This window comes from Melanerpes formicivorus, unplaced genomic scaffold, assembly GCF_026170545.1.
Source record: "Melanerpes formicivorus ecotype bairdi unplaced genomic scaffold, bMelFor1.0.p_v2 SCAF_6, whole genome shotgun sequence".
In the NCBI taxonomy this organism is placed as follows: domain Eukaryota; kingdom Metazoa; phylum Chordata; class Aves; order Piciformes; family Picidae; genus Melanerpes; species Melanerpes formicivorus.
This window is the reverse complement of record NW_027142358.1, coordinates 7,926,669-7,942,167: the sequence shown is the minus strand read 5'-3', so window position 1 is coordinate 7,942,167 and position 15,499 is coordinate 7,926,669. Positions and strand designations below refer to the sequence as shown.

Sequence of the window (15,499 nt, the reverse complement as noted above, 5' to 3'; positions counted from 1 at the left end):
AGTTTATAGAATGTCCTGTCTTTGGTAGTAGGCAGGGAGAATTGGTTTAGTGGTGTAAAACAGGTGTACTACTTTCTCTCAACGTGCTGTGATCTTCTCAATGTTTGCAGTAATCCTGGAGAAGCTTTAGAGGCTCCCTTTGCCCTCTCAGGGGTGGTTCAAGCCCCAAGTGGATGGTAGTTCTAGGAAAAAAGTTAGCAAAGGGAGACCAGGAAAGCTCATATATGATGCAGATTGGTAAGATTTGGACTGCATATTGTAGAAAGGAGAAAGACAGGAGAAGGTAGAAGAACATAGAACAATACAAGATTTAGACATGATAGATCAGGAGGTTCCTCCTTTGTTTTACATTCAAGAATAAAGAGATATAACATGCAGAAAACTCAAAACTAAGTAATATTTTTTCACAGCAAATGTGTCAGTGAAATTCTTTTCTGTAGGACACCACTTGAGGTCAAGTAGTTAGTGTGGTCTGAGAAATAATGGGAAGTCTCACACAGTTATTACTAATCCATGCAGGAAGGTAGATATTAAGCCTTCCTCAGAGTTCAAGTTAATCTGTGAATTTTACACATCAGGATAGGACCTGTCTGGAGGGGATACTATCCTAAGCACTACTGCTGATCTGCACGTTTGGGAGACAGTTCTTCATCCCTTCCATAGAGTTACAGTACTGGAGTACCTGGCTTCCAGACAAATCCAGTGTGGTGCTGACCTTGTTTCAGTGCATCACTGAGTATTTGCCTTTAACAGAGAACTTGTGGCTTGGCCTGACAGGACACACACATATGTGCACGTTTTGTACAAGCTATTGCGTTTACTCATGGTCTGGCTGTCTGCATCTGATTACCTCAGTTGCCTCACAGCATCTTTTATTTTGCAAACTTAAGAACAAATTCTACTTTTACTGTTTTTTATGGATTTGTTCATCTGGAATAACCCCAGTCTGAGAGACACAAAAACGTCCCACAAATGTCCTGCAACGTGGGAGCTAATACAACTACAAATCCTGGAAGGTTTTTTTCAGGCTATTCAAAATGTTGCCCTCTCCCCACCTGGAGGGTGTTTCTGTTCCCTGCCCACTGGTGATCCCTAATGATAACAACATTTTCTTCAATTTACTGTAAGTGAAAAGTAGCTTGGGTTACTGGAATCTGAGTCAGCCAAGGCAAGTTAAGGCAAATAAAAAAGTACCTCTGCCTCAGCAGTGTGTCCTGCCACTGTCTGTGGTCTTTCCGGACTTCCTCACAGTGCAGGCATTCCTGTTTCTGTTCTCTCTTGCCCTTGCAGTACTGTGGATGTGCCAGGTATGTGTGTGTGTGTATCTGTGCTTCCTTGCTCCTCTGCTGCTGTGGCCCCTGGGGATTCACAGGGTAAAACTTGTGCTGTGGCACTGAGTCCTGCAAAGAGCCTTTGCTGAGCATAGGGAGCTGGTCTGTTCTGGGCTGCATGCAGCCACATTGTGCACCTCCTGCTATAATTAGTAGGGAAAGGATGAAGTGTCATTTTAGTGGTGATGGTACAGGGTGTGTGAGCACTGGAAGGCAGCAGTGGAAGACGGGTGGAGGGGAGGGGGAGGGAACTGGCTTAGAAAACAGACAACTTTCTTGGGAGCAGGAAAGCATGCTGCATGCCCAGGAAGCAGGCAGAGCTTGTTTTGAGGCTGCATTGTTTCTTGTTGGAATTGGTTGAGGCCTAAACCCAGCCCTGGCAGCAGCAGCTGTACTTTCTATTCGAAGTTGCTGAGAATGAATCCCAACTAAGATGTCATCCCAGGATGTCAGCAATTAACGCTGTGGCAACACTGACTGTTTTCTGTTCAGCCAAGCTTCCCTGTAGGCCATTCAGATTTCCCTGGCAGCACTGTCAAACAATCTCTGTTGGTCCCAGGCTCTGCACGGATACTCAGTGCTTTGCTTCTGTTTTAGCAGATATCTCAGTAGAGAATAAAGCTGATTTGAATTTCCTGAGTTGTGGTTGCCATTCTATGGGTCACACTGCAGTGCTCTGGCTTGGTTAAAAAGGGATCAATGACTTATAAGAGCCTCAGAGCATCCCTCCCACATGCTGAGAGGAAAATGGGACAGAAACATCCTTTCTTTGAGGAAGCAAAAAGCTGAACCTTATTTGCCCTGGGCTCCTTCAACCTTCTGCTCAGGCTGCCCTTTTAAGGGAAGAACGGCCCCACAGCCTAAGCATATCTTTGCTGGCTAAAGATGGGGTAGAACTGTGCATTGCTACAGCTAAGAGTCTGCACTAATTAAGAAATTTTGGGGTTTGTTTGGGTTTTTTTTTGCCTTCCACATCACTACTTGCAAACATTACAAAACAGGCATGCAAATTAGACTGCCTTAGGCCATCTAGTTTCCATCAGCCCCCCCTTGATCTCTACAGGATTCCAACAGAGCAACACTTCTTCCCCTGAGGAAGTGCTCTGCAAACCAGCTGAGATGCAGATGATGAGTCCCTTTACTCCTTCCCCAGGCTCTGCACACTGTCTGGAGGCCCAAACTGTGTCTGTGAGTGGGGGCCTTGGCTGCAGGGATGGAGAAGCACATCCCACCAGAGCATCTGCCTAATGCAGTCCTCAGGACTCTCTGCAGTCCTGAAGGCCCTCTGGACTCTTCTGCTCCTTAGTCAAGGGCAAATTTGGTGGCTCTCACATGCTTCCCTCACCACTGGAATGAAGAATAACTGTGCTGACAAGTTAAACCTCTCCATGCCATCTGATTCGGGTCCTCACAGGATACTGCAGAGGACTCCCAAAGGAGCCACGTGCTAAATCTCACTTTGAGCATTGTTTGCATGTGTAGAATCGGATGTGTTTTTATTTCTTTTTCCACAACTTCTATTTCTGGGTGAAACATCTAATTTTATGTTTAGGACATAACAAAAGAAAATCCCAGCAGATTCATTATGTCTCAGATTTTCCCATTATGGTTTCATAGAAGCCAGTTTCTCTTGATGCTAGAGGAAGATCCTGACAAGGAACAGTCATTCAGGGAGAGAGGCAGAAGGAAGACAGTCTCATGAATGCTTAAATTTGTCAGGACTGCTCTGGTCCTGTCCCAGCCACAGGCTTCTTCCTCCATTCTTGGGCCAAAGAGCCAGATTAGGGAGGTGATATAGCTGAAAAAGAAAGAAAAAAGGAAAAAAGGAGTCAGCTCAAGGGAAGGGGCAGGAGCACACAGGAGGGTGGGACTGCAGCTGCTGTGAATTGCATCAGCTTCAACTGCTGCGCAATCACACCCTAAATGCTTGTGCTTATCAAATCCTCCCTGTCCCAAGAACAGGCAATGCTCTTTCTAGGGTGCAGAGTGCACAGCTGGGCAAGGGGAGGAACATGTGGGCTTTAGCCTGGAAACTGCTTCTTAGGGAACAGATTTTGCGAAGCACTGGGTGCTCCCACGCTCTCTTGACTCCAGTGGCAGGGTCAAACTGGTAGTAATAGCTGCTGCTGTAGTAGAGCTCTGCTGCCATTGTGCTAACACAGCTCGTCTCTGCACTTTCCTCAAATCTTCAAAGTTTCTCTCCACCAGCAGTGAGACTTTTTACCTGTTCTGAGGTGACCCAGATGAAGTCTTGCTGCTAAGCTCTGCTAGACGTGACAGCCCCTCAGGGGAGGGTAAAAAGACCCTGGCTGATTCCATGCCAGAGGAGAGGCAGCAGCATAAGAGAGCCCTTCCTTGGTGTAGCTCGCCCTGAGTTTGTTCAGCTCAACATTACCCTCTTGTGGGACATAAGTGGAAATTCAGACTAATGCCAGTTCCTCTAGCATGTAGGTGTCCTGTGAAGCTTTGGCTTAAGGCAGTCTTGCTGGCAACAGATACATATATCCTTGAGAAAACACATGGTGTCTGAGAGCATCCAGCTCCTTGTGATTGATGTGCAACTCCTCCCGAGCCCCGGACGGTGATTATGTGCTTGTAAAGTCCGCCTTCAAGGGGGACAGTTTGTGTGTTTTGTTGATAGACCTTTGTGAACAGACCTGTGCCTCTTCACATGTTTGTCCTTTGCTAAACACACCATCACACTGAAAGCAGTGGTTGTATGAGCAGTTTGCAAATTATGGGCTCTTGTGGATGCTGAGTCTCTCTGTTAGCACTTCTCATCCTCGAATTCCCTGGTAAGCTTGGAAAGAGAACTTAAGTGTAGTTATTCAAGGATTTGTTATCATTGATTTATGACAGGTAGACTGCCAAGCTGTGCTTCATATAGGACAGTACAATTTAGTGTCATAAATACTTTGAGTTGGTGTGAACCAGAGCTAATGCTGAAAGAAGCAACCGTGCATACCTGAGGCCTTTGACTTCCACCCCTCTTGCCTTATTTTGTGTCTACCAGGTCCACATAGTGCAACAGTGGGGAAGGGGCAGGGGTTCAGACCAACCTCCTGTGGAAGATGTTTATTCCAGTTCAGACCAGCTTGCTGATTTGTCAGTCACTGTTAGCTGATACATCCAAGCTTATAAGCCAGAATGTGAAAACTGACTGCAAAGGGGATTGAGCCAAGGTGGGTTCCAGCCCAGGTTCATGCCACGCACAAAAAAATCTTGGGGTTTTGGATCTTTTCAAGCAGGAGAGAGTTGACAAAGGGATTGAGACAGATGGCTCAAACCTGAGTGGAGTAAGTGCCAAATGTGCCTGGGATGACCTCAGCCGACCCCCAGAGGATGATGAAGACAGCAGGAGCATTTGCATTGGGACCCAGCCGCGGCGACTCTCCGGGAAAGGTAAGAGGTCCTGGGCCTAGTCCCTATCATGGCTTTTCGACTTGCTTTTTGATGGATCTGGGCAATGGACTGAGTCATGCAGCATCTTGGGGTTCATAACAAACACCACAGTAACTGGAAGGCACAGTATGTCTCAAGAGAGCAATATCAGTTTTGGTGTGACCTCCCTGAGGAAGGCAGGAGGGAGGAAAAGAGATCTTTGTGGTTTTTGTCTAAATGTTTCTTTCAGGTTTTAGGCTATTTATATCTAAATCCACAAAGTTAAACTGAGAACTGGGTGAAACCAGGACTGTAAACTGCATGGTGAAGCAACTGCATTTTCCCAGGCTTTTTTTCCTTTTTAATATTGTCACTTCTTCAGTGGCAAATTTGACTGATGCTGCACGTTGCTGTAGCTGAACTCAAGTGATTCTTGCAAATGCAGAACTCTGGAAAGAACAAAAAAAATACAGTGGAGTTCCCCTTTGCAGTGAGCTGCCATCTCAGGGTACAGATGTCACAGTCATTACATGTGCTTCACATGATGCATGTTACCTTTCAAATGGGTGAAGTAACATAAGATTTGAGAGCTTGTTGTTTTGTAGAATTGATGGTGGTTTTCACAGTGTTTTATTAAGTCTGTAGTAAATAAATAAATAAATAAACATTTTAATATATATAGGGTTCCCTGGCCACAATAACCCCATGCAGTGCTACAGGCTGGGGTCAGAGTGGCTGGAGAGCGGCCAGGCAGAAAGGGACCTGGGGTGCTGGTTGATGGTAGGCTGAACATGAGCCTGCAGTGTGCCCAGGTGGCCAAGAAGGCCAGTGGCATCCTGGCCTGCATCAAGAACAGTGTGGCCAGCAGGAGCAGGGAGGTCATTCTGCTCCTGTACTCAGCACTGGTTAGGCCACACCTTGGGTCCTGTGTCCAGTTCTGGGCCCCTCAGTTTAGGAAAGATGTTGAGTTGCTGGAACATGCCCAGAGAAGGGCAACAAACTGGAGGTGTTTAGGAGGAGACTGGATGGGGTGCTTGGTGCCATGGTTTAGTTGATTAGATAGTGTTGGATCATAGGTTGGACTCGATGATCTCAAAGGTCTCTTCCAAGTGGTTAACTTGTGTTGTGTTCTGTTGTGTTCTGTTGTGTTCTACTCTATTCCATTCTACTCTATTCTATTCTATTCTATCCTCAGCTCTGCAAGTGAAAAGGCCAAGAAAAGGCTATATCCCTCAAAGGATTTTTAAAATTATTTGGTTTGGTTTTTTTTTCCCTCTACACAATGCCCACATCTATCACACACACACAAAAAAAGGAAACTTCTAAGAAAGGTAGGAAAGCATCCTATTGAAGTGCTGGGCCATTAGATATTACAAAACATTGGAAAAGGTAAAAAGACTGCATCTGAACTGCATAATTCACTGTTTGTTTTCAACTTCTTGAGGCTAAGGTTTGTCCTGCATAAAATGCCTTTCATTCAGGAATCTTGTTGCAACTTACCAGATTTGCAAAGCCAATTGCAAAAACCTGGGAACTTCCTTGCACTCACTTGGAAATGGAGCAAATTCCTGTTATGCCTAATGGGAAAAGTGACTTCCAGTGCACAAGTTGGAAGTGTCAGGAGGGTGTCAGAGTTCTGTGAGAGCTGCAGAAAGCAAACACCTCATTTATGAAAGGATACAAAGCTACTCAGAATTTTCATCAGGAGGGCTCAGAACCAAAGGTTCCAGCTCTCCTTGCCTGACATAACATCTCACAGCCTACACCAAGAGAGCTCAAGCTGACTTTGTAAAGTGAAGCAACTCCTAAGGCACAGGGAGAGCTGTTAAGAATTCTCCCTTCGCATCTCTTTGTTTCTTTCTGAAGTGGAAGCGTTTAGATGAAACACACCATTGCAACAAACCTTTGTGGGGGGGAGAAAAATGCGGAGATCTCCTTGTGTTTGTGATGTGTCCTTTTGTCTGGGGACTCTAAATCCTGGTAATTTCTTTTTTCTTTGCAGATACGGAGCAAATCAGGGAGACCTTGCGGAGAGGGCTAGAGATTAACAGCAAACCTGTTCTACCTCCAATAAACACACAAAGACAGAACGGGTTGAACCATGATCGAGCACCGTAAGTTTCACAGTGCACACTTGGAGGATGGGAGCCTAAGAGCTCAGCATGGAAAACAAAGTTAAAGTTTGGTTGGAAAAGACTTGGCAAGGGGAGAGGCAAGCCAGCGGCATACCTGCAAAGTGAGAACACAGAGGGAGAAGTTACTCAGTGAGGGTTAATGGGCTAGTACTCAGGAGAGCATGTTTTGAGAGGGGTTTTAGACAAACCTTGCTAATGCAGAGTGGCTCTGACTGTGTTCTGCAGGACCTGCTCCTCAGGGTGTGCAGTGTTTGAAAGCAGACCACACTGAGCCCCATGAAATATTCTGCGACAAACAGTGGTATAGTATCATAGTATCAGTCAGGGTTGGAAGGGACCACAAGGATCATCTAGTTCCAACCCCCCTGCCATGGGCAGGGACACCCCACACTAGATCAGGCTGGCCAGAGCCTCATCCAGCCTGCTCTTAAACACCTCCAGGGATGGGGTCTCAACCACCTCCCTGGACAACCCATTCCAGGGTTTCACCACTCTCATGGGGAAGAACTTCCCCCTCATGTCCAGTCTGAATCTCCCCACCTCCAGTTTCATTCCATTCCCCCTAGTCCTATCACTACCTGATATCCTGAGAAGTCCCTCCCCAGCCTTCTTGTAGGCCCCCTTCAGATACTGGAAGGCCACAATTAGGTCACCTCGGAGCCTTCTCTTCTGCAGACTGAACAGCCCCAACTCCTTCAGTCTGTCCTCATAGGAGAGGTGCTCCAGCCCTCTGATCATCCTCGTGTATGGTATCCAAAGAGCTAAGGTGGCACAGATGAGTATTTGCTGACTTTTTTTTTTTTTGCCTGAGCATTTTGTTTTCAAGCTCATAATTACAAGCCTGTTGGTTAAAACTACCTGCCAATACCACCCTGCTCTCTAATAGACTACCAGGTGATTGAAGTGGGACTAGGTGAGCCTGTAGATCTCTCCTCATTTGTAATTTCTGACTTCAGTGAATTTGTAGCAAATTACCTGTGGTTTCAAGCCATCTGCAGTATCTGCACTTCCATCTTTTTGGGTTTCTCCCATTTCCCTCTTAGGCTTATTTCAGTTGCTAGTTAAATGTCTTCCCATCAATTTTAATGTTTTCACCTAAATAATACAGAGAGGCATGCATCTTTGCTGCACTCTTTTATCTTGGTATTTCCTTTGGTTTCTTAGTCTCTGAACGTTTGTGCTTTCTTGTTCCAAGAATAAAGATCATGAAATCAACTCTTTCCTGTAGTGCCAGGCAGGGACAGCATCCTGCTCTGTTTCAGTTCCTGTTTGTTTCTTGATTCAAGCATTTCATATGAAAAAATATTCCTAATATTTGGTCCTTTCTTGTTCCATTTTGTGCCTGCCTTCTGATTTGCCTCACTTATGAATATTTCTGAGTTGCCCAATCCTTTGGGGGAAGTATTATGCCAGTTGCTGATGCTGTGGACTAATAAGCCATGTGAGATGTTGGTGCTTATTAAAAAAAGATAATCTCAAGTGGCTTTCTTACTGCTTTAAGAACAGTCATACTTTCTCTATATAGTAATTTTATGGAGCCAGATTCTGACCTGAGTCAGATTTCAAGTAGTACTTCCCTGTCTGAAATTTGGTCCCATTGGACCATCAGTTGGTCCTGTGTGCCCCACTGAAAAAAACAAAATTAGACCATCTCACCTGCACAAATTCCATCCAGCCTTGGAAGGCTCAAAAATATTGAGCAGGATTTCTCACAGATGTTTGGCTCCTGCAGGAACCCACATGCCCAGCTAAAGCTCTAAAATCACAGTGGTTGGGGGATGACCAGAAACATTTGAGGTGTGCATCAGGTCAGGGAGGCAGCTGATGGGTAAGCCTTAAAGCTGGAAGGCTGTTGTTGTTTAGATAAGAGAGTTTTATGTTGTTCAGGATAAGATAAACAGAGATACCCTCAAGACAGAGTGGTGAAAGGTGAAGAGAGGTCCAAGGTGAAGCATACAAATATTTACCTGGGTTTTTAACTGTTCTGAGACAGGGGAAGGCAGGTCAAATTCAGAGCCTCATATGCATTCCAGAGCGCTCTTACCTGTAGCAGCTGCACACCCACCCTATCTGAAGCATGAGTGGTAGGAATGGCTGGCTCCCAATGTTTGTCTCCTTAAAGATCAATACATTTCTCTGAGGGCTATGGTTACCCCTATGGGAAACTGATAGCAAGCCTGTTTCTCCATAACAGCAATTCAGGTAAGGAAAGAGAGCTATCAACTGAATTTCTGAGCAGTGGTTACTCTAGTGATATTATCAGAGGGATAGAGGAGAACTCCTCAACTTACACCAGCAGTGTCTCCTAATACCTTCTTCCTCCATCTTACTGACTACCTCAAGAGGAGTTTGGAAAAGACCTTTCTCTGCTTGTGCAGTGACTTCTCCAATTTGTGTAGCAGACACAATGGGACTTGTTCAATGCATTGACTGTAGTGAGAGGGGTGGTTTGTGTTTACTCACAACCTATAACTAACTGGTCTTAAATCAGACCTGATGATTCCCCTTCCTGTGACTAAAATTTATCAGTCAACATGTTTTCCAGCACAGTGTGGAGAAAAGGAAGATCTTATTAGGTCTCAGCCTTCTTAATACACTGTCTCAGCATGTCTTAGATATTTGAGCAAAGTTGCTCAATGTACTATTAGTACATGAGCCTGAGTTGGAGACTCAACTCCAGCTGCTGCAGGGGGAAGTAACTTAGGAGCTCAGCTTTTGCATGTTACTAATATATCTGCATTCGTGTTCCCTACACAGATACCTGCAATGGCAAAGGCTGAGCAGGCACAAAACCCATTGCAGATAATAGTCGCTTCATAACACAAGCACCTGAGATAAAAGACAGCTCTGCACATATATCTACTCCTTCTGGTGCAATCTTTGAGCCTACTAGGGCTAACAACTCAGTTCTGTTCTTCACTGTAAATCTTGTATAATGAAAGGCAAGTCATTTATCTATTGAGCCTCAGTTCTGAGTCTGTAAGGTGAGATTAATAACTAAGTGTCATCTTTTTGAGGCACCACAAGGATAAATATGTTAACGATTACGAGGCGCTGGCTGATGGGAAGCAGGCTTGTGTGTAATCATATCCTGCACTGTACACATCAAACTCAAGGTTTGTTGCACAGGTCCTGTGACTAACTGGAGCATTAGAGGCTCCTTGGGACCTTGACAGAAACACTCTGTTGGGGCATGGCAAATTGTTCCAAGTCTGTCTTGCATAGAAAGAACTGCAGAACCCCAGGCTGTCAAATTTGCACCCAGCTGACATTAGGATGTTAAAGTCTGACATGGACTCTAATGGCTTTGTGCAGAAGAGGACTGTACTGTTTATTTATCATGGATTTGCAGCCACCAACTGCTTTCCTACTAGCTTGCTTTTATCCTAACCCTGCCACCCACACACAATAATCTATCAGGGTTTAAAGCAGACAACCTGTTCTGCATCCAGCCACATAAAATAGTGTCAGAAACGCTCAAAGTTTCACATACATACAAAATGTGGAGGATCCAGATTCCACATACATTTCCCTGTCTTTGTTTTCAGTTTCCAGTGCTTATGCAAAAGCCTCACATTGTTTGGCCATAGACAGGGCTTGATTCAGTGTTCTGGCTCCAGCAAAGCCCATGCTTACATGTTAAGCATGTATTTTACCAGTCGTTCACTGTCCCAGAGTCCTTAAAAAAAAATGTTCCTTTGTGACCAAGCTGGTTTCTGTCAAAACCCTGTTGGGCAGCTGTAGTACTTTGATTCATTAGTGTTATTACTGTAGACTGTGTAGCCTTTTTTCTCCTAAGGATATGAATAAAAGCAGTCTTAATGCTTGAAACTGCATCGGACATCTGTTTCCAGAACGACTGTTAGCTCAGTTCATAGGCAGCCATTAAATCAGTTCATACACATCAAACAAAAGAACATGTAAATTAATCTTTGAAAACATAACTAATCATTTTGACCATAGGTAACATAATACTCTTGATTACTGCTTGGAAAGATGAGGCATATGTGAATGTAGATGTACTTCACAGCGGCACATTATTTATTTCTTGGGACCCATCAGCTCAGACAGACAGAAAAGGCAGAGCTTCCAGGCTCCTGAACCCTGCAGATTCCCTCTTCTTGGATCTGGTGAGCTGTTGCCTGTAGGGAATGTTTAGATGTCAGACTAAACACCGCTGCTGTTAAGACCTCAGTGAGCTAGAAGCTCCAGATGTCAAAGTTCAGTGACACTTGTGGAGTCTTGACTCATTTGCTATTTAATCTCTTGATGTAATAGTTCTGAGGCCAAGTCTTTAATTGTCCCTGACAATTAGCTCTATGCTCTCCTGTGAGGTAGGTGAGTAGTATCTCCACTTTACAGATGAGGACAGAGGAGTTAATTTCCCACAGTTGCAGTGAGAGCCAGGGTTGAGATAGGGAAATTTTTTACCTTTTCCACCTCTCAAGGGTCCCCTTGATCATACAGTGGTGCTGAAAGTGGTGTTTTCCTGCCCTGTGGCTGACTCAGACCATTCTCCTGCTCCTGTAAGCTGAGGTGTGGAGTAGAAACCTAGAGGTAGCACGCTGCATTACTGGACATGTTGAGGCTACAATTATCAGTAATTGCTACATTTCATTGTGCTGGGACTCAAGTAATGTCTGTGCACAATGCCCAGTGTCTGAAGGTGAGGCTTGAGTGGTGGAAAAAGGTTGCCTAAGGCTGTATTACTTTTGCTATTTTTCCCTCTCCCCCTTCTCAAGAAGGATAAAGAGGTGTGGTTTAACATGCCTGATTACCACATTTGTGTCTGGGATTTCCCAGCTAACTGTGTGTGCCCTGGCCCTGTCATGGGCTGTGGTTATTTGTCTAGGGTCCCACAGTGGATGATGCCCCAGAGACCTCAAATTCCATCTGAATTCCATTTCCAGGCCAAAAGACAGGTTGAGTCTAGGGAAACCTGAACATATGGTAGCTCTGTGCCCATGTTCCAGACAGCTCTGAACATTTTTCAGCTGTGCAGAGAAACGAAGGCAAGTTCCTGGCAAATAGCAGAGAACAGCCCTCTGGCAGAAGAGGCTGGCAGGACTGTCCTGGCTGTGACCTTCTGGTACACTGCACCCTGAGTATCTCAGGTTGTTGCTTTTCTGTTGTGGGAAGAGGGAGGAATTGTGTGACTCCAAAAGTCCTCCCAGCATAACCCCAGACCATCACATGGTGCACTTGGTTTCGAGCATGTGAGTAACGGTGGCACCGCTTGTGGGACTGGAGTCCATTGCCCATGTAGTTCTGCTAACTTAGTAAATAAGGTATGCTGATTTCTCCTTTCAGTTAGTAGCATTGGGTTAATGCACATTAACAAACTCCATCTGAGCAGCATTTCTGAGGAAGCTCTGGTGGCAATATCAAGATAGAGAATTTGCTTTCAGTCCTGCACTTCGCTTCTCCCAGTTGCGCTGGGCTTTGACTGCTGCTGTACTTGGGCAGAGGGGAGCTGTTGCCTGTGTCTCTGGTTTCCTGTCTTCAATTCTTGAAGGCAAACTTTTACATAAAGGGGAGCATTTCAGCATTCTCTGTCTAGTTCTGGCTAGACTTTCTGATTCTGCAACCACTAAGCAGTAAGTTTCCAATCCAGTCCTGCTTATTTAGGCATGTTCTCTCATCAAGACGCCATTCAGTGGTGTCTTGCTTGAGTAAGGAATGCTGAATGGGAGGAGGCAATATATTTTAGGGAGTGTCTCTCAGCAAGAGACTGAGTGCTGGGTGACAAGCCTGCAAACTAGAAAAGCAAATGTCTGGAAAACCAGTGTCAGTAGACATGAGGAGCAGTCACCCTGCTAATAATTTGCACTTCTGCATGGCTTTTGCCATCTAAAAATCCAAAAGTGCTCTGCAAACATTGACTTAATCCTTGCAACACCCCTGTGTGGAAAAATATCTCAGTTTTACAGACAGGGAACCTGAAGCATAAAGCATTTTACTTTGCCCATGAATCTGCAGAATGCCAGGATCTCTCAATCCCTGTTCAGCTGCAGGTCTGGAACAGCCTGGCCCCTGCAAGCACTGACAGTAGTTATTATGCAGCTTTCTAAAGGAATATGAGTAGCAAGAATATTGTTGCTACTGGCATTGTCCTTGGAGCCCTGCCGTGCCAGGAAATACACACAGAACATCTTCACTGACCAGTTTAACCAGGATTGATCACAGAATGATAGGGGTTGAAAGGGACTTAGAAAGATCACCTAGTGCAACCCTCCTGCCAGAGCAGGTTCAGCTAGAGCAGGTTGCCCAGAACAGCATCCAGGCAGGTTTTGAATGACTCCATGGATGGAGACTCCACCACCTCTCTGGGCAGCCTGTTCCAGTACTCTACTACCCTCAAAGTAAAGGAGTTTAGATATTCAAGTTTGTGCCCATGACCTCTTGTCCTGCCACTGGGCACCCCTGAAGAAAGACTGGTCCCATCTTCCTGACACCCACCCTTCAAGTGTTAAGCATTGATAAGATCCCCCCTCAGCTTTCTTTTCTCTAGGTTAAAAAGCCCCAAGTCCCTCAGCCTTTCTTCATAAGAGAGATGTTCTAGTCCCCTCTCAAGCAGTTCCCTGCCCTTCTTGATCCAGGAAGCCCAGAGCTGGACACAACACTCCAGATGAGGCTTTACCAGGGCAGAACAGAGCAGAGGATAACTTCCCTTAACCTGGCTGCCACACCCTTCTTGATGCACCCCAGGATGCCATTGGCATTTCTGGCTGAAAAGGCACATTGTTAGCTCATAGTCATCCTGTTGTCCACCAGGACTCTCAAGTCTTTTTCCACAGAGCTGCTTTCCAGCAGGTCAGCCCCTAAGCTGTACTGATACCGGGGGTTATTCCTCCCTAGGGGCAGTACCATACACTTGCCTTTGTTGAATTTCATAAGGTTTCTTTCTGCCAAACTTTCCAGCCTGTCCAGATCATGCTGGATGGCAGCACAGCCTTCTGGTGTGTCAGCCACCCCTCCCAGTTTTGTGTCATCAGCAAACCTGCTGAGGGTACACTCTGTTCCTTCATTTGGGTTATGGGAGAATATATTGAACAGGATTGGACCCAATACTGACCCATGCCTGTTAGGCACTTCCAACGCATAGCCCTCTGAGCTCTGTCTTTCAGCCAGCTGATGATGAGCATCCAGATCTGGGCACTCCAGCTAGCCTTGTCTCAGTGAGACCACAGCAGGAGCTGTGTAACCGTGTCCTCCTTGTTTCTGCACACACATCTGTGACGTGCTGTAACTCTGTGTGCCAAGATGCTCAGGGCTCTTTCCCACAACTGCTCATTTGCCCTTCAGAGGAAACTGTGGGAAAGACACTGGAAGATGGCCTGTACTTAAGTGATCTTTGACCATATCTTCATTAGGGAGTGAGGACCTTTGAAATAGCCACAGTTGGGAAGGGAAGAAAGGAGGAGGGGAAAAAGAGGAGGTCCAACTTTTCTCTCCTGACTGTGTAAGCTTGCATTCATGGTTTGCTTTGGCTGAGTCACAGTGCTGGATTTGGTACCGAGCATGCAAGGAGCAGTAACTGTAACTCAGGTTAGTGATGCAGTGGGCACCCACTCCTACAGAGAGCCCCTGATCTGGCCAGCTTCCAACAGAAGGTCCTTTGTGGGTTTTGTGCCAGGGAGGATAACTTCAAAATGCAATGAAATTGTGTTCCATGTCAGCAACAGAGCTTGGAAGGGAACTGAGGCCTCCTTCTGTGACAGATCCATGAGATCAAACGCTCTGATCATAAAGCAAAACGCAAATGCAGAAAACAAATAAACCTTTCCTAATCCCATCAACCTGGTTATTCTTGAATCCCATAAAATAACTGCCAGTGGGGTTGCTTGAGAAGAGGTTGCTATAAACATGACTTATAAGGAGGGGACATCCAAACTTTGTGCAATCCAGTGATTGCATTGGCAATTTTCCAGGATCCCCACAGGCTGCTGATAATTGGCATAAAACTAAGCAGGTTGCAGCCACCCTCATCTTTAATACAAAGAGAGGGCCTCCAGGAGACTACAGGTTCCAGCGTGTGGTTGCTCACATCAAGGAGCACAGCACGCTGGGACATGTAGTCTCCTCCAGTCCTTTCTCCCTGTTGACAGAGGTCTGGAGAAGCCACATTGGACATCTTTGCATATGGTTTTGGTTAAGTTCAGAGACTGTTAATCAGCATTCACAAGATTTAAAAATAAAAAGACCTAAGAAACATAATTTCCTCCCTCTCTTTTCTGCCCAGAAGCAGACTGCTGGTGGAAACTGAAGCTGGAAAAAATAGTTGAAAGTCAGCTAAAGTCACCTTGGTAACAGCAGCAATACACTTGCCCAGAACGGGAGACATCAAACCCAACTACAAACAGCTTTAAAGAAACAAAAAGAATGTAATCATCTAAAGAATTAATCTGACAACTGCCCACGTTTACACCTCCCACAAGCTCCCAATCAGAGGGAAATGTGCTTTAATCTCCTCCAACTCCCTCCAGTTTCACAAAACATGAGATGTACAGCCCTTAAACTGGGGCATTTCCGGCATGCTGCTTCCATTTAAATCTACTGCCTTTCCTAATGCAGCAGTCCTGGCGTTTGCAGACTTGTTTTTTCTGGACACTGAGAAACATGAAATTTTTTGTGTGGGTTGGATGAAGTATT

At 45.4% G+C, this 15,499-nt stretch overlaps 1 protein-coding gene across 2 annotated transcripts in view; it reads left to right on the top strand.

The window, feature by feature from the left end:
• The window catches only part of SUFU (SUFU negative regulator of hedgehog signaling), a 102,174-nt gene that overhangs the window by 58,214 nt on the left and 28,461 nt on the right, over nucleotides 1–15,499 (top strand). The window contains exons 7-8 of one of the 2 annotated variants that reach the window (XM_068139488.1): nucleotides 4,580–4,733; nucleotides 6,715–6,826. In XM_068139488.1, the coding sequence (XP_067995589.1) occupies nucleotides 4,580–4,733; nucleotides 6,715–6,826 (266 nt within the window). Of the gene's footprint in view, nucleotides 1–4,576; nucleotides 4,734–6,714; nucleotides 6,827–15,499 lie in introns of both variants that reach the window. The other variant, XM_068139487.1, reaches the window with a different exon arrangement.